The sequence below is a fragment of the Barbus barbus genome, assembly GCF_936440315.1.
Source record: "Barbus barbus genome assembly, chromosome: 13".
Taxonomy (NCBI): domain Eukaryota; kingdom Metazoa; phylum Chordata; class Actinopteri; order Cypriniformes; family Cyprinidae; genus Barbus; species Barbus barbus.
This window is the reverse complement of record NC_136741.1, coordinates 29,168,561-29,187,211: the sequence shown is the minus strand read 5'-3', so window position 1 is coordinate 29,187,211 and position 18,651 is coordinate 29,168,561. Positions and strand designations below refer to the sequence as shown.

The window sequence follows — 18,651 nt, the reverse complement described above, 5'->3', positions numbered from 1 at the left end:
ACTAAAAACTGTAGCACCTGCCTTTTAAATGTGTTCATGGCAGTCATTCATGAATCTTGTACTTGGTACGCGACGCCGCAGACTGTGCAAACCAATCAGAACAGGCGGCTCCGCGGCAAGAAAACGCGACGCGACAATTTAGAACAGCATCCAGTTGACCAATCAAAGCGCTTGCGGCGTAGCGCTCGCGTGCAGTCAGTGTTGTTAAAAAGGAAGCAATGTGACTTTAGAGTAGACGAACATGAATGCCATTACAAACAGCCACAGAAGAGCTGCAGAGGCAACAGGACGAGCAAAATGAGGCGTGGTAGATCAGAGAAGAATGACTGACGTGAGAATCTGGTGCAAAAAGGAGGCGTGGCCAGCATGTAATGTTGATGTACATACTCTCGGTGTCATCGCACGCGAAGCCGCTGCTCCAGGTGAACGCAGAGCGCTGAGGACAACGCAAGCAAGGTAAACTGGTCTGTTTTTATGGCAAAACTATTTTGTTTATGCTGCAGTTGTACTGAGAGAGTAATCTGATGATATCGCAGATTTCATGTCAGTGAAGCAAAAGAAGTTTTGATATTGCATGTTTGAAAAATAGTATTCTTTTTGGTATTATTTTAATAGACATACTAAAGAATACTAATACTTAATACAATTAATTGTTATTCTTGAAAGTAGCTTGTAGTACCATGTAAATGCCATGGTACGTAGTATATCAGATATACTTAGAACTGAAACATTATCTATGCTACAGCACATTTAGCAAAAAAATGTGTATCAGAATGTATTTTATGTACTTTCATATATACCACATTGATAATACCATGGTATTTACATGGAACTTAAAATAATACAAAAGAATTACCATGTGGTATGTTTAAACTATACTACCATGGTATCTTGTCCAGTAATGCCATCATACTTGTAGTTACATGTAGTCATTTTAGCATTTAATCTATTGTTGTGTGGCGTTTGTTCTCTTCTGTGGCTGCTGAGGTTGTTCTTTAATAATATTTAGTTTCTCCTTGTTTAAATGTTGCTAGGGCTGTGTTTACATCCTCAGGACACCACAAGCGTGCTCGTTACGCTCTGTAGTTCAGGACCGCCAGCTACATTTTTCTGTAGGTCTGAAAGTATGTGAAGAATGTGGGCTGTCGTAATTGCCCACCATATGGAAAAGGAACTTAAAGACCACTAAAAACACACTGAATAGCTTGTTTGCCTTTTCCTGCTATTCAAGCCCTTTATTTTTACTTTTCACATTTTATTTTTTATTTTATTTTATTAATTTTTCTTGTGTTCACTTCTTTTAGATATCATTGTTCTTCAATATACACTATAGTACTGAAATTCTTGTAGCACGGTATTTACGTAGTACTCTGTGGTAAGAATACCATAGTATTAACGTGATAAACCACGTGACAAAGCCATACTGTTTGGTACTTTTTGATAAAATGTTGCAATAGCCTATATTTGGATGCTTATTTTGTTGATGCTGCCTGGTACAAAAAGTACCTCATTACCTCAAAGTATACATGGAAAAACCCTGTTTTTTTGTAATCTACCATAATGGGAATGAAGTAGCTTACATTTACTTTTAAATACCATTGCATATGAAAATGCTAATCAAACAGTGCAATAATATTGCCGCATGTATAGCTTATTCTGTCTACTTATTAGCAGCCACTGAGATGTCGTTTATGGCGTAGAGCGGTTAGTTATATATGCATGAGAGGAACATGGAAAGTTATGTTTTATGTGAATAGATGCCATTGAACAGGCTCCTAGAAGATCCTTCTCTGCCAGCAGGGGTTAAATAAGCTGTCATTGATGAAATTCATGTGTATATACATTCACGGCCAGTAAATTACATATCATATGAACATGTAGCAGTAAGACCGAAGAGCCTGCAGTGAACACTTTTAGACACTAGAAATTACTCTTATGTTTTCTTTGGTTTTATAGCGTCATGATATATATATATATAGAGAGAGAGAGAGAGAGGCTTCATTTCTGTGGAATATTCTCACAGGTTGTTACTGTTAAAATTATGACTAATGTCTGTGTCACTGTAGGAATGAGATGATGTCAGAGTTGAAAATGAGAAGTTAATTATGAGAGAGATTTTTGGTAAAATATAAGAAATATATGAGAGTAATGAGGATGGTAACGCAAGTTGAGGTGATTGTGTTGTGTTAAATCATTGTGATTTGTATTGAGATAGTAAGTAGTCGTGTGTTTTCATTTTAGATGCATTCATATGCAAAAAGTTTTGAGTAAAATATGTATGCATAATTCAGAATAAAGTATAATTGACCTACATGCAGTAGTTGTGCTGGTTTCATGTCTTTCGTATCACTCCTCGCTCTTTCGTCTCACATGATCTTAGCTCAAATCAATATTTCTTATCTATTTGGTAAGAAGCCATGTTATAAGTAGGATAATGTGCAGTCAGCTGGTCATTATCGCAAAATAAAGCACTCTTTACTATATTTTGTGATTTAAGGAATATTGTTGGCTTTTACACTGATGTAAAGCTCTTTCTTTTCCACATTTATTTTGTTCAGGTTGTGTGTGTCCATGCATGCTTGAGAAGGTTTGGGATCAGGATGGACGTGGAGGAGACCGGAGCAGGTCAGATGGAGACAGCGGCCCCAGAGGCGGCAGCACCAGCTCCCAAACGCGGAAGAGGACGACCCCGCAAACCACAACAGGTCAGAGAGGTACAATGATATAGATAGATAGAGTTATTTTGGAAAAATGAAATAAATTGAATAAAACCAAGTGAACTGAATCCCTCAGGAGCCTGTTGAAGCTTCTGCTCCAAGGAGACCGAGAGGAAGGCCAAGAGGCAGTAAAAATAAAGGCCAGCGGGTCACAGCCAAAGTAAGAGAACTTACTGGAGAGCACTTAAACTTGAGCTGAATGATGCTTGTTCAGATACATAACACTCTCTCGTTCCTTCATCTGTTTTTGGATGCAGTTTGAGCCACCTAGAGAACGGAGACCACGAGGTAGACCAAGAAAATGGGTGAGAATCACACACCCTTCTCGTTAAACTCTGCAGCATACTTAAATGAGCAGCTGATAGACTAATATAACAGAATTTACATGGAACAGAAAATACATTTAAATGTATTAAAACATATATGACCTGAAAATGATAATAAATGAACGGTTTCTGCAGCTTAGCTTTGGTAAATGGTCTAGTAGAGTATGTCTTAATTGTTCATTACTCTTTCAAAAGAGTAAACACAATACTTTTTTCTATTTTATATCCCTTTGAAATATGGAACCAAACATTACCCGATTTACTTGATTTGGATATTCCTGGTTTTATTGTTAAATGCATATTTTGCCCCCCCAAAAAATATTTTTTCTTGTTAAATATCCTGTTTTGCTGTTTTTGTGTTGAGAGTATTGGGCCTTAGCAATTTTTGAAGGTAAAATTGTCTTATTTGTCCCCTCACATTCTTTGTCTCTTTAATTCATAGCCTCAGAAGACCGTTCATCAGGAAGAAAAGCAGGTAAAAAACATGTAACATTTAATAAGTCCATATAATTTCCAGTATACACTTTTAGAATTTCCACAGTCAAAATATTTTTTAAGTAAAATATACAGTCCCTTTGATATTTCAAACGTCTGGGTCAGTGAGATTTAAAAAAAAAAAAAAAAAAAAAAGAAATGCTCACAAAGGCTGCAATTATTTAATCAAAATCCAGTAAAAACAGTAATATTATGAAATATCATTGATTTAAAACAGCTGTTTTCTATTGTAATATATTTTAAAATGTAATTTGATGTGATGCAAAGCTGTATTTTCAGCATCATTACTCCAGTCTTCAGTGTCACATTATCCTTCAGAAATCAAAATAATATGCTGATGCCAGTTGGGATGCTTCATATTTTTGTGGAAACTGTGATAAAAAAAAAAAAAACTCTTGAATAGAAAGGAAAAAAAAACAGCATTTATCTGAAAGACAAATCTTTTGTAACATTATAAATGTCACATTTGATCAACTTAATGCATCCTTGCTGAAAAAAAGCAGCACTTTTTAAAATAAATATTAAGCACTTACAATTACAAGGCTCGTTTTATAAGAATACAGCAATTTTCATAGAAATGTTTTCCACTAATTAAAAGTGGCGACGGCTCAATTAGATAATGAAACCCGATTAGTCGAGTCGATTATTTTCATTATCGATCATGTGGATTAGTTGTTTGCCGCCCTGCAACCCATAATGAACTAAATGAATAGTCCTGCATGAGAATCATCTCATTCCGTTAAACACTAAACCTGATAAACATGTTGCAGGCCTTTCTGAAGTGAAACCGGCAATGTATTCAGAAACCGTGTAAAACTCCCCGTTACTCATACAGCTCTCACGTTAGCACAGAGATAGATGACTCAAGTGTGTTGAAGGGAAACCCAGTACATCTCCTTACATTTCTTGGTTTCCTGTCCCAACTGTCATGATTCTCAGGTCATGCACGCACATCTACATGCACACACATTCCTCATGTGTTCTCTTTCCTCCCCACCCAGCCTCATCCTGCAGTTCAGGGGGTGGAGTCAACAGAGGAGCCGGCCGTTCAGACTCCGCCTGCTGCGTTAACATCGCAGGAGAGCGACTAAAACTACCTCAGTGATGACTTTGTTACTGCGTTGGGGGTAATTCTCCATCTCACTGTAAAAAGTGAAAATGAGCCAGTGCTCAAATCACGCCCAAATTTTCAGGAAAGATCAGACTACATTTTTCAAAAGTGACCCTAAAATCTGTGTACTACCATCACAAGCCTTTATGATGAACACCGTTCTGCAAGTTACGCTGCCATTTTAAGAACTGGAAATAATATCTTCTCTTTTTGTTTATTATTTGGATTCTTAACGGAATTGTTCACTCGAAAATGGAAATTTGCTGAAAATGCACTTACTCTCAGACCATCCAAGATGTAGTTTCTTCATCAGAACAGATTTGGAAAAATTTCGAATTACATCACTTGCTCACCAATGGATGCTCTGCAGTGAATGGGTGCCGTCGGAATGAGAGTCCAAACAGCTGATAAAAACATCAAGTAATCCACACGACTCCATCAATTAACATCTTGTGAAGTAAAAAAAAATCTGTGTTTGTAAGAAACAAATCCATCATTAAGATGTTTTTTCTTCAGACGGTGCTTCTAGCTCAAATAAGAGTCAATCCATAATAAAGCCTGAGGGTGAGCACATTTTCAGCAAATTTTCATTTTTGGGTGAACTATTCCTGTAGTCAACTAGAAATCAAATTTGAACTTAAAACACATTTTACTGGGCAATCTGGCATCCAGAAACTGTAGTATGCCTTATTCCTTTAAAAACAGGACTCCAAAATAACAACAAAACATGACCATGATTTGCTTAAGACATTTATTTAATGTTCTTGGGATTTTAAAAATCCAAAGATAATAAAATGTATAAACTGTAATCATCACAGTGTATGGATGATGCCTGGGTTATATAAATTTATTTAATCTTCTTGAGATTCTGGAAACATTGTATTGCCAACGCTTGAAATTTACTCCTCCAATCAAATGTTGCAACTTTTTAAATGATCGATCTTATGTAATGTTCATTTTATTCTTTTATGTTAATGTTTACAGTGGAAAGAATAGATTCAAATGCATCTATTTACACCAAAGAATAATGACCTGATCAAATATGTAAAACAACAGTCATTATGATTGAAATGAAATTCAGTACCTCAACATCAGAAACCTCAATGATTTTGTTTGCTCATTCTAGACAATGGATGATTTGCCATTTGTTTTTAAATGCATATATTATCAATGGCCAGTCTCTGGAACAACATTTTGGAACTATATTTTCATAATTAGCATTTTTTAAAAATCATCCAGTCTAATTTGTACTGCTATGAATTATGTTATTGCGCTGATATGGGAACGATGTTTACAACATGACTGATGTTTAAAGCATCTCCTATTGTCAACACAGTTGTGTTGTGTTAAATATTACAATTCATATACAGTAGATGCACTTAAAAACAGGTATAACGGTTCTTTACAAAATTTTGATCAAGAACCTTTTTCTGATCAGGAAGTTTTTGATGTGAAGTCAGTTCATTGTTCAAATGCATCATGGTGTATGTCGTCAGTTTAGTCATTTACTTGTTAAACCATTTGACAATGTGCCTCATAAATACAGGCTCAGGTAACTTACCTCTTTTTTATATTCTTCAAAGGCCAGTAATGCTGTTTATGCAGCCGTATGTCAATATGAATAAAGTTCCTGTTTGAGACATGTTTACATCATCCATCAGTTATTGTCTTTATTGCATTAACAAGAACGATTCCCTAGTTTTCAATAACACCTGCACATCATAGTGTAAATATCTTTTTTTTTATTATGTCCTTCATTGTCATAAAAGTTAAAAACGTCTTTAAAATGATCCACCGCTGGTTTGTGGTGCACATAGAATTATTACATTTTATTTCATTTACACACATGCACACACACACACACACAAAAATCACTTTTTTCATTGCAAATCTTGCGTAATCAGTCTACATTCATCATTTATGCAGATTCACAGGCTCTGTGACAGAACGTTTGTGTTTCAGTGAACCGAAACACATGGAAGATCTGTATAATACTGTATCTGAAATGGCTGACTGATGTCATCTCCGACACTTCATCACAATTTAAATTAAACAAATGCAACTTTAAAGCTAAAAATTCTGTTCTCAGGGAAAGTTCATGCACTTCCTTTTAGTAAACGCATCAGTTTACAGAACACTTTTAGCTGTGAATAAATAATAAACCAAACTAATAAAGAATTATAACAAAGGGGGGGGGGGGGGGGTCAAGTTGAATTTGGAGTCCCTTCTTAAAAATAAACATTATTTTATCAGTCATTCTGATAAACAAGAAACCCAATGAGCCTCATTCAATGTTTCTAAAGTTATTGTTTTGTAAATTGTCACATTATGCACATTTTACACATCATTCGTTCTGCTCATGTTGCATGAATGAGGCTTTTTATGGCTAGAGATGAAAATAAAGTCCATGTTGCATGAGTGTTCATAACTGTTGGACAGATCCAGTTGACTTCTGCAGTAGTGCAGAACTTTTTTCTTCTTTTTGTTTTTTCAGATTTGTAATAAAGTGTCCTTAAACTGTATAATGTAATATTTGTCACTGTAAAAATATTGTCATCATTGTTGCAATAATTTCTGTCACCACTTGCACTCATAGTTTATGTTCTTTGTCATAATATCAAAGTGGTCAAAAACAATTTATGATCTTAAAGGAATATGGATCCTCTGCAGTGAATGGGTGCCATAAGAATGAGAGTCCAAACAGCTGATAAAAACATCACAATAATCCACAAGTAAGTCATCTATCCATAATATTGCTTTCTGCAGTGAAAATGTTGTCTGGACTGAATCAGGAGAGACATATGCACAGATCAAGCACTGTTTACAAGCCAACATAGTTGTAAACAAATATATGGGTGGATTTTTTTGATGTGAGAGGACTTTTATCAGCTGTTTGGACTCTCATTTTGACGGCACCCATTCACTGCAGAGTGACAGATTGCTAAATTTGTAAATCTGTTCCCATGAAGAAACATCTTGGATGACTTGGGGGTGAGTACATTTACAGCAAACTTTCATTTTGGAGTGAACTATTCCTTTAACACTGCAGGTTGTAACTTTGGCTTAAGGAATTATTAACTACAACAGCAGCAGTTAACCCAATGTTTTACATTTTATTTTTACTGTGTACTATATCGTACCAAATATTCCTGAATCCCAGTTGTCCAGAATTCTGTGTCCCCTTTTTCCTGTGCAGCATGTGAGTGTCATCATGCATTAATGGCATCAGCCACATCAGTGAAAACAAGTCGACTGGGTTTTTGAGTTGTTCCCTGACTTGTGGTCAGTGTCTGTGGCATGAAAGAGAGGGTTAAAGTAAGTAAACACAACAGGATATTATTGAATGCAGAACATTATAGAATATAATTAATAAAAATGCAAATCTAGTCCTACAATGTAACATCGCACAAATATGAATTAGCAAAATAAAATGAATTGTGTTATGTTGACGGTATGAGAATGAGACTAATGAACACAAATGGAGGAGAGTTTAAATGTGGACTCAGTCACAGCTGTATTTGGATGATTAGTGATATTAAATGTGGTAACTGACACATTTACAGTGATGAATACTTTACCACAAATAACAAAGCACATGGCCTGGTGTCAGAACTTAAGAGAAATAAGAATGGTAGAAATGTAAATTAGGAAAAATCATGTGAGTGAAATGTTTTTGAGAGAGACACATTAATGTCTTATAAAAATTCAATTTTATATAAATAAGTAAACTAATTAATAATATATATATATATATATGTGTGTGTGATTTATGTATATTGCATGTATAATTTGTATCACATTCAACAGAATCTATCTATCTAGCTATCATTCTATCGTTCTGTCATTCTATCGATTGCTCTCTCTGTCCATGTGGTGTTGTTCTCTTACTTTGGAGTTTGGTCCTGCTGGGCTTCCGTCTCGTCCGTGGTCCAAGAGTTCCTGCTCTAGATCATCCTGTTCTTCAGCTGGATCAAAGTTATACATGGGCATCAGCTGGTGTCTCAGTTTCTCCAGCCTGTAGAGTAAACCCATCACAGCTTCATTAAGGACACTCTTCTTTGTGGGAAACATCAGAGGGTTCCAAATAGAACCATTTTCAGTCTTGCATTAAATATCCACTGAAGAACATTCGATTTTTAAGACTGTAGTGGAGTGATAACTGAATGTACAATTTCTTACCTTTTCTTTTTCCTGATGTACAGAAGCTGGTGAGGAGCAGAAAATGCAGAAATGTTATGTAAAATTCAGAATTATAATCCAAATTTCATATTACATTCTCAATCAATTAAACTGACTTTTTAAATATAAATGTTCAAGAAAGTCTAGCGTGTCTAAAGTAAATAAATATATTAGCATGAAAAATCAGTGATAATCAAGTGTGAAGGATTACAGTGATGAGGGAAATGTAAGTATTCTAGACAAATAATGTATGAATTTCAGTAAATTACATGACTCAATAATTTTGTCAGAAAAAAAGAAAGGGTAATTGTGTATGTGCTTAAAGTAAACTTTTAGATGAACTAAAGTTTCAAAAGTTTAGGATCAATAAGATTTTATTAGTCTCTTATGCTCACCAGTCATTATTTATTTGATCAAAAAATACAGTAAAAACAGTAATATTGTGAAATATTATTACAGTTTTAAAAACTCTTTTATATTTATATTTTAAAATTTATTCCTGTGACCAAAGCTGAATTTCCAGCATCATTCCTCCAGTCTTCAGTGTCACGTGATCCTTCAGAAATCATTCTAATATGCTGATTTGCTGCTCAAGAAACATTTATTATTATTATAAGACTGCTGAAAACAGTTGTGCTGCTTAATAATGTTTTGTGGAAACTGATACATATTCTTTCAGGATTCTGTAATGAGTTCAAAAGAATTGCATGTAGCCTATTTGAGGTAGAAATCTTTGTTTTAGGGTCTCTTAACTAGTTGCTTATTAGCATGCATATTACTAGAATATTAGCCATTTATTAGTACTAATTAAGCACATATTAATGCCTTATTCTACATGACCTTATTCTAAATCCCTAATCCTACTCAATACCTAAACTTAACTACCTTACTAACTATTAATAAGCAGCAAATTAGGAATATATTGAGGGAAAAGTCATAGTTAATAGTGAATAAGTGTTCCCTATTCTAAAGTGTTACCAAATCTTTTGTGGCAGACTACTGTCAGTTTTGAGCAATCTTATTTGAGGTGTTTTCAGCAAATGAGAACATTTTAGGCTTAATGTCATCATTATCCTCGAGTTCGCTCACCACGACAACAGCCAGCCCAATGACTGTAATGATTCCAAACGGCACGAGCACCATCCCCATCCCGGCGCCCTCCACCGACGCCACGGGCAGCTGTGTGGAGTTCAGGCCGGTGTCGTTGGCAGACGACGTGACGGAGCGGAAGGTGGTCCTGAACGTCACGTTCTCTGACTCAGTTCTGGGCTCTGCTGAACTTGTGAGAACGGGAATGAAGGTGGTGAGGGGGAATGTAGGGGTTGGGAACGGGGTCAGGGTTTGGGTGGAGGTGAACATATCGGGTTTGGGGGTGGTCAGAGACATGGTTCTTGCAGGATGCCGGCACAGAGGTGAGCCAAGTGCGTGTTGAAGGCAACCCTACAGGGATTCAGTCCTCCAGCAGGCCTCGGCCATGATGCTCAGGGTGATCCTGAACTCCTGCAAGAATCCTGTGAAAGAACATTTGATGTTAGATTGATAAATTCAATTTGACTTCGTTTTTAAACATAGTGAGCTAACATCCTGACTACTAACCTATAGGCAGCTAGTGGGTCTATGGAAAAGTATAGAAAAACAGGGTATTCAAATGGATTGTAAAAATGATAATAAGAGGAAATATTATAATATACACTATATACATGTATTTCATTTTTAGATTCCATATTGTTTTTATATTTTATTTTCAGCAATATTTCATTCTTTCTGAAGACTGAAAATAATGGGAATAATCACTTTATTTTATTCTGTTGACAGCCCTAGATTTCTTTCTTTTCAGGTTTGTGTATCTAAATATATTTTATTGGTGGGTAGAAAAAAGAAACGGTGTAACCTAGAATCCAGATCATATACACAATACTATAATATTTTTGTTTTTCACAGTACAACAAGTCCCTTCAACCTGTTCAACAAGAAGGGACAACAGCGCCTCCACTTTCTCCGCCGGGTGAAAAGGGCAAGTCTCCCGCCACCCATCCTCACCACTTTCTACAGGGGCACCATTGAGAGTGTGCTGACCACCTGCATCGCTGTCTGGTATGGGAACTGCAGTGCTGCTGACCGCAAGACCCTACAATGGACAGTGAACACTGCCGTAAAGATCATCGGTGCCCCTCTCCCTTCCATCCTGGACATTTTCCTTACATGATGCTCCAGCAAAGCCAACAGCATCGTGAAGGACTCCACCCATCCCTCGCACAGTCTCTTCCAGCTCCTACCATCAGGTAGAAGGTACCGGAGTATCAAAGCTCGCTCTGTCATATTGCTCAACAGCTTTTTTCCCCAGGCTGTGAGAGCTCTTAACTCCAATCTCCCTGTCCCCCTCTGACCCAGGAGCGCAGATGGCTCTAGGGACGGGGGGGACATGACCCCCCCCCAGATTCATAGTGACCCGATCCGTCCCCCTCACTGTCTCTACGAAAGGCAACATCAGTATACGGAGGATAAATCAGGGTTTCCGCTATGTACATTAGCCAAAGTAGTGGCGGCCAGGGCCAGGCCACATGCACTAAGCCATTTTTGAAAAACGCTTTTGACCGCAGTGTCTGACCGAGTCCCAAAACACGTGCAGCCAATCAGCAGTAAGGGGGCGTGTCTTGTACTGATAGAGAGAAGAGAGCGCTCTATTTGAGTGCACAGGAGTCAGGACGTATATTAGCAGATCGACTATAGAGAGATGGCAGATAAAAAAAGAGGAAAATATCATAGAAACAAAACATTAAAAAGAAGAGTTACGATCAGGCAAGAGGTAGGACCCGTAGTATAGATCGGAGCAGCTTTCCGGCGGTGGAGAGAAACTCAAGGAGCAGGAAAGGCTCGAATTGGACACCGAGGTTGTGTTGTTTCTTTTTGATAGGAGAGTAACGTTGATTTTGCTTTGTCTCACACAACTTATCCTTGTTGGCTTTTGCTTGAATATCGCACATACTCTGTTTATACTATGGACTGCTGACAGCTTGGTCCCCCCCAGTTAAAAAATCCCATCTGCGCCCCTGTCCTGACCCCCAACTCACCCAACTCATTAATACAGTTGACAACGTTTCCTAAGTGCAATTCTGAGTGTGCTACACACAGGTGAGTGGGCTATACAAACCACCTGTAGTAACGCACTCATCTCACTACATGCACACAAGACACTTTCTATGAACACTCCCTGCTACAAAGACTCAATAAAATAATGTTTACTTGAGCATTGCACAACAAATCTTTTTGCACTATGCGCTGCTTCCCACAAAATCTCTCTTTAATCTGCACAACAATTTAATATATATAAATATATATAAAATTATTATTTTTATCTCTATCTTTTTGCACAATTTCATGTACAGTAAATATGTAAAGTTCTTGTACAGTCTCAGTTTGTGTATGTCTAGGCAACTAGGGATAGTATTAATAGTATATGTACAGTCAGATGCTCTTTTTTTCTCTCTCTCTCTTATACTTGCATTGTTGTATGTTTATCTTATGTTTAACTAGTATGTAGCACCGTGGTCCTGCGAGACACGACATTTCGTTCCACTATATGTCCACACATGTAGCAGAATGACAATAAAGCTCAACTTGACTTGACATATTGGGTCTTCATACATGAAAATATATAGATTTTTTAATGTCTCTTCTGCTCACCAAGGGTGCATTTATGTGATCAAAAACCAAATAAACAATTATTGTGAAATATTACTACAATTTTAAATGGTAACACTTTAGAATAGGGATCACTTATTCACTATTAACTATGACTTTTCCCTCAATATATTCCTAATTTTTTGCTTATTAATAGTTAGTAAGGTAGTTAAGTTTAGGTATTGAGTAGGATTAGGGACGTAGAATAAGGTCATGTAGAATAAGGCATTATATGTGCTTAATTACTACTAATAAACGGCTAATATTCTAGTAATATGCATGCTAATAAGCAACTAGTTAAGATACCCTAAAATAAATATTTTCTAATCCTGTGATCAAAGCTGAATCTTCAGCATCATTACTCCAGTCTTCAGTGTCACATGATCCTTCAGAAATCATTCTAATAAACTGATTTGCTTCAAGAAACACTTATTATTAGGCTATTATCAAAGTTAAAGTTGTGCTGCTCCATATTTTTTTGTGGAAACTGTGAAGGATTCTTTGAGAAAGTTCAAGAGAAACACTACTGTCACTTTTGATCAATTTAATGCGTCCTTGCTGACAAAAATATGAATTTCTTTAAAAGAAATCTTACTGACCCTAAACGCTCTGCAAAAGATGGGATTTGGTCAAAATGAGGTGTTTCAAAAGACACATAGTGTTAGAAAATGCTAAACCCAAGTTTTCTAAAAAAACATTATTAAAACTTTAGTCACTATATCAATTAAAAACTCACAAAGGGAAAAAGGGAATTTTAGACATTCATGTTTGGAAAGCAGTGGCTCTATCAGTGAGAAAATCTGTGTGTGATTGCTTGATCTTGACTGAATGTGTGTGTGTGTGTGTGTGTGTGTGTGAGAACACGAGTACAAACGCTGTGGACGACATATGGATGTGTGAGCTTTTAAGATACTGTTGACAAACCACAAGCTTCCTTCCACATTACAACCGTTAGGATCCGTGTGTATGTGCGTTTGTGGATGTGGGGGCTGGAGGCAGGAACGAGGTTCGACGCTTAAAATAGAGAATAGAAGAATCTGCTGTTGAGATCTCGGTGGATGTGAATGAGACTGTAGAAATCTCCTAAACCGCAGCCTGTCTCCATTCACAATAGAGCTGCTTGTGCAGTTAAAAAACGACAATTCAGTTATCATTTACTCACCTTCATATCATTCCAAATATTTTCTTTAAGTCATGGAATGGAATTCTTTTGAAGCCGCATGATAACTCTGATATTTGCTGAACATTTGACTTGAAATAAAATGTTTGGTGTGTTCCTCACACAAAGCTATTGTTTGAATTCTACTTTTATGATACATTTATGGTGCTTTTCATCCAATCTTTTGTTGTATGGACAAAAGCATTGCGAGTATTATTTATTATAATACATCTCCTCCATTTACAGTTCAGTAAATGAATGTAAAAGTTCCTCCATCCAGAAGTGACAATTTTGATAAATATTTAGACTTTTAAAACAAAGATAAACAGCTTTTGATGGCAGGGATCGCCCTTTTTTAATATTAAATGTACAGTTTGTGTCACTTTGTACCTGCAAATTTGATTCTGCAAATACAACACGATTCAAAATTTGGGGGTCAGTAAGATTTATTTTTTATGAAAGAAATTAATACTTTCATTTAACAATGATGCATCAAAAAGTGACAGTAAAGACAGTTCTTCTGAATTTGTATTCTTCAAAGAAGCACAGCTGACATTGATAATAATCAGAAATGTTTCTTGAGCAGTAAATCTGCATATTAGAATGATTTCTGAAGGATCATGTGACACTGAAGACCGGAGTAATGAAAATTCATCTTTGTATCACAGGAATAAATTACATTTTATATATCCAAATAAAAAACATTTATTTGAAATTGTAATAATATTTCACAATATTACTGTATTTTCAAAGGATTAAATGCAGCCTTGGTGAGCATAAGAGACATCTTTCAAAACATTAATAAAATCTTGTGGATATCAAATTTGTGAACAGTACACTGTAAAAAATCTAATTAACAAAATGTTGGAAGGGCAAAAATATTTAAGTTGAGCTAATTTTATTGCTTGAGCTTAGTTGAGAGGACATATTATATTAAGTCTACACAAATATATTTGAATGAATGGTTATTTTCAAATCCAGTCAACAATTAGCGATGCTAATGTTGACTAAACTAATAAAAACACGTGCACGTGCACTATAACACTTCAGTAAAGGTTGAGCCGACTAAAAAATAACAATTCAGGCAACACTTTGAAGTCAGAAATTCACTGAACGTAAAATGTCTGTGGAACTAGTTACTAAATAATAATTAGTTGAAACCACTTCAAATTTTTTACAGTGTCGGCTACTGTATGTATGGAAGTGCGTATGTCTTATTCTTCTCATATTTTGTGACATCTCCCTACTGTAATGTAAAAAGAAATTAAACTTTATACTTTAAATTGAAAAATATGAATGGCATTTGTTGTGCTTTCTTTAATTTAGCTGATTTCATACTATTGAGACTTACCTTTGAGAATGCTTGAAATCTTTTCAAAATCATAATAATGAAAAATTGGGATGAAAATGCAATGAAAAAGATCTTAAAGGAATAATTCACCCAGAATATCTTCTTTTGTGTTCTGCAGAAGAAGTTTGGAAATACATTAAGGCAAGTAAATGATGACAGAATTGTCATTTTCATTGTCCTAACAAGTTTTACATAATATCTTTTTTTGATGTTTTTCATTTGAAGTGAAGTTTAAATTGGACATATTTACATGAGATTCACGCATAGTTCTGTTGAAAGTGGTTGTGTGTGCGTTTTTGTTGCCGTTAGGTAGTTTTCTCCCTCCCTGCAGCAGCAGCCGGGCAGCAGTGGGTGTCGTGGCAGGATGTGGGTAAAGGGTGGCACAGAGACAGAAAGAGAGACAGCACCAGTCTGATACTGTACCTAGGAAGGCAAGTACCCAGAAACACGGCTCACGTTGAAAGAGATGCGTTTCGTAAGAGATGCACACAGATGTGCTCTTGCTTTCCGTCGCTGTTTCTCTCTCTCACTTTCTAACAACAGGCCCCAGGCCACCTGCGACTGACGAGCTGACTCTGTTTTCTCATATATTCACACACTTGCATATTTTAGATGATCAGGAAAACTGAATGTTGTTTGCTAAGACAAACTTAGTAGTACAAGTGATTTGAACAAACCCCGCACCCCTTCACTCTTGGACTAATTTTAACCAGTATAGCAACTACCCAGAGCAATCAGCTAAAACCAGGTGTTGTTTTAGTATTCTTTATAAAGTATATTGAATATTAGCTTTCAGTTTTAAGTTAAGTTTCAGTTCTTTATATATATATATATATATATATTCCTACATAGCTTTAATTTTTATTTCAGTTTTAGTAATATTAGGATTTAAACTTATTTAATTTCATCTAATATTCTTATTATTTCATATTCTTTTTTAAAAATAGCTTTATTTATAGCTTGATGCACTGAGCACAAACAGTAATTTCAGCTCGTCCCTCAGTGTGTATAAACAAGCAAAAACAGCCAATGAAATAGTCAACAACAGTAGTCAAAGCTCCTACAGGTCCTTGTCTTCCTGTTTACTGATCTTTTTCCCTGTCAAAGGAGATTCAAACACAGGAGACCGAAATATCTGCAGTTGATCCCAGTAATCTGTGTATTTGAGGGGGGTTAATTATCTTCTTACACAATCATTAAGGGTGAACACTGTCTCATCACCTTGTGTTTCACAAACAGTCTGCACCTTTATGAAGAACATGTTAGCGCCTCAGCCAATCAGAACGCTCTGGGCTCTCTTAAGCCTGCCTCCTCGACCAATCAGAGGCCACCACAAGACAAAGATAGACATACCAACAAAGACACCAAAATAACATGCCTGCACATGTGCCTTATCAGTTATAAAACTGTATGGAGCATTTAAAAAGTGTAAAATGAGTGCAAATAAGCTAAAGACTCATAAGAAACTGTTTGTCTCTTGTCAAAGGCTGCTGATATGAGAGACACTGACCTGTTCATGAAGAAATGTGGCCACAGCTGATGTTCTTCCAAGGTTTTCCAGGCAGCCGATGGAAAAAAGGAGAGGGAATTTCTCCTTTCACCCCTCCTCCTTCGTTCCTCAGCTAGAACAGAGGCTGTAAATTGAAAGGTTTTGCTCCTCTAGGTCCCAGCGTTCACCACATTTTCTCTCTCCGTACAAAATCACGTCTCGTGTCTTCCTTCTCAGCTGTTTTCTGCTTTTCTTTCATAGCACTGGATTCAAAGACAAGACTTGAGGAGCTACAAGGATGCTACAAACCCAAGCTATGTGATCCAGGAATCTCCCTCCTCCTTTCCTGAACTGCTATTGGATGGCTGTGGGGCAGCTGCAGGCTGTGATTGGCTCGTCTGGCTGTCCGTCTAGCTTAGCAGGGATGAGGACAGGATTTAATGCTTGGACACACCAGATGCTGTGAATGTGTCCAGGGAAGAGAGTTCAGGGATTTTAACCCCTTGCTGCCTCACATGTGCATTATGTGAACTGAGGTGAGATGTGTTATGAGTGATGGTTAGGGTCTCAAACATATGGAAAATCATTGTTGTTGTTTCATTTAGTCTTAATTAATTATGAAATAATGTGTCGGGAACATGTTGGGGTCACTTCAGGTTTCTTTTGAAAAATGTGTGTGTTTTATTGTTTAGATGTATATATTATGTTAAATATAGCCTAATTAACATAAGAATGGCACAATAACCACCTAATTCTTTCTCTCTCAATACAAAAATATTATTATATATATTATATAACATTATACATGTCTACACAATTCTAAACAATAATATAGCGTTAATATATATTTAACATAAGATAAAAATTTCACAATGAAAAAATCTTAATGGCCCTGGCATAATTTTATTTATGAAAAATACAACAATTAAGTTCAAATTAAATATAACATGTACATGGTATATAATAATATATGTATTTAATTAATTTATATAATTATAATATTATTGAAATAAACAAAATATCTAATGTCAGAATATTGATCAGTGAAGGAAAAAATGATCGTATTAATAAGCGTAATACTGATAATAATTGTATAAATATTGTTATATTTTCTATTTATAATACCTAATCTTTAAATACCTGATTTAAAGATAATTAATCGATATTTTGTAATAATTTGTAAAATATTTTTTTACAAATTAGTAATTTGTTTGCTTTTTAATTGTAGGCACACAAAAATGAAATTAGGTAATACTATTGTTTATTAAATATTTTTATTAGTGCTTCTACTTGTTCTCAAGTCAAGTGCTATTAAAACACACACACACACACACACACACACACACACACACACAAAAACATGCAAAACATTACTGTTTGATGGCAAGTTTTGAGGGTGTTTCAGTGTAGCCTTTACCTCCTCATCAAACAAGGCTCTACATCCTGATTTTTTAGCCTCTTTCATGGTACGGCACCATTAAAACCCTGCAGCCTTCACCTTTAAAGGTGCCTTTATCTGTCAAAACAATATTTTATTATCAAGATTAAACTAAATCCTTGATTAAAATGAATTGTTGACTAAAATTAATCCAAAATATGGATGGATTATGAATGGTGTAAATCTAAAAGTGGGTTGAAGACTAAAGCACATCCGTTTCCTAATGTTTTGTAACAATTCAAATGCCTCTGTCATGTGTTCATTGTAGTACACAATCTGCAGATGGCGTCGTCCACATGCTATTAAAAATATCTTTCTGGCCAACGCTGCCTCCTAGTGGTGACAATTCACTAGTGCTGATCCACTCTAATCCTCTTATTTGTCTGTTTATGAAACACAAGCCAAACTGCTCTCAAATTAACTGTCTAACACACTAAGAGGAGGAGATACAGAGTAAATATAATCCTTAGTTACAAGATAATACATGTAAGCAACACTCAGTGTACCATATGGGATTTTTTTTTACTTTAGCCAAGTATAATTTCATTTTTTATAGAAAAAAAATACTTTAGTAAATTGTTCATTACAAATTATATTATATATGTAGCAATTTGAGTGGAAAAACGGATGGATTTTAAACATCCATCATTTTTGTTGTTTATTTACAGAGGCCAATTTAAGAAATTAATTAATTTAAAAAAACAA

At 35.8% G+C, this 18,651-nt stretch overlaps 2 protein-coding genes across 3 annotated transcripts; one reads left to right on the top strand and one right to left on the bottom strand.

Moving 5' to 3' along the window:
- The first annotated feature begins 397 nt into the window (after nt 1–397).
- On the top strand, nt 398–6,304 carry LOC306878852 (uncharacterized protein). The gene is made up of 6 exons (XM_079431415.1): nt 398–456; nt 2,559–2,705; nt 2,794–2,877; nt 2,975–3,022; nt 3,486–3,518; nt 4,540–6,304. Exons 2-6 carry the CDS (start codon nt 2,601–2,603, stop codon nt 4,627–4,629), a joined length of 360 nt encoding a protein of 119 aa, XP_079287541.1. The 5' UTR covers nt 398–456; nt 2,559–2,600; the 3' UTR covers nt 4,630–6,304.
- A 68-nt stretch (nt 6,305–6,372) lies between these two features.
- LOC306878996 (uncharacterized protein C3orf18-like) lies at nt 6,373–16,856 on the bottom strand. 2 transcript variants are annotated; one of them, XR_013784980.1, is made up of 6 exons: nt 16,530–16,856; nt 9,918–10,339; nt 8,829–8,854; nt 8,538–8,664; nt 7,574–7,939; nt 6,373–7,313 (listed from the first exon to the last, which is right to left on the bottom strand). XR_013784980.1 is itself a non-coding variant. In XM_079431646.1 (5 exons), the coding sequence occupies exons 2-5, from the start codon at nt 10,212–10,214 to the stop codon at nt 7,859–7,861; spliced, it is 531 nt and encodes a 176-aa protein (XP_079287772.1). In that variant the 5' UTR covers nt 10,215–10,339; nt 16,530–16,856; the 3' UTR covers nt 6,373–7,858. The 2 variants fall into 2 exon arrangements, 1 of the variants encoding a protein (XP_079287772.1); XM_079431646.1 differs by having other exon boundaries at nt 6,373–7,939.
- Nucleotides 16,857–18,651: the final 1,795 nt, after the last annotated feature.

What these genes read in the sequence shown, in the direction of transcription:
- LOC306878852 (XM_079431415.1), top strand. Translation starts at nt 2,601, where the DNA reads ATGGACGTGGAGGAGACCGGAGCAGGTCAGATGGAGACAGCGGCCCCA. An exon ending in GACCCCGCAAACCACAACAG is followed by an intron (nt 2,706 to 2,793) that starts GTCAGAGAGGTA and finishes TGAATCCCTCAG; the next exon opens with GAGCCTGTTGAAGCTTCTGC. An exon ending in GCCAGCGGGTCACAGCCAAA is followed by an intron (nt 2,878 to 2,974) that starts GTAAGAGAACTT and finishes TTTTGGATGCAG; the next exon opens with TTTGAGCCACCTAGAGAACG.
- LOC306878996 (XM_079431646.1), bottom strand. Translation starts at nt 10,214, where the DNA reads ATGTCTCTGACCACCCCCAAACCCGATATGTTCACCTCCACCCAAACC. An exon ending in TTGGGCTGGCTGTTGTCGTG is followed by an intron (nt 8,855 to 9,917) that starts GTGAGCGAACTC and finishes GCTCCTCACCAG; the next exon opens with CTTCTGTACATCAGGAAAAA. An exon ending in TACATCAGGAAAAAGAAAAG is followed by an intron (nt 8,665 to 8,828) that starts GTAAGAAATTGT and finishes TTTACTCTACAG; the next exon opens with GCTGGAGAAACTGAGACACC.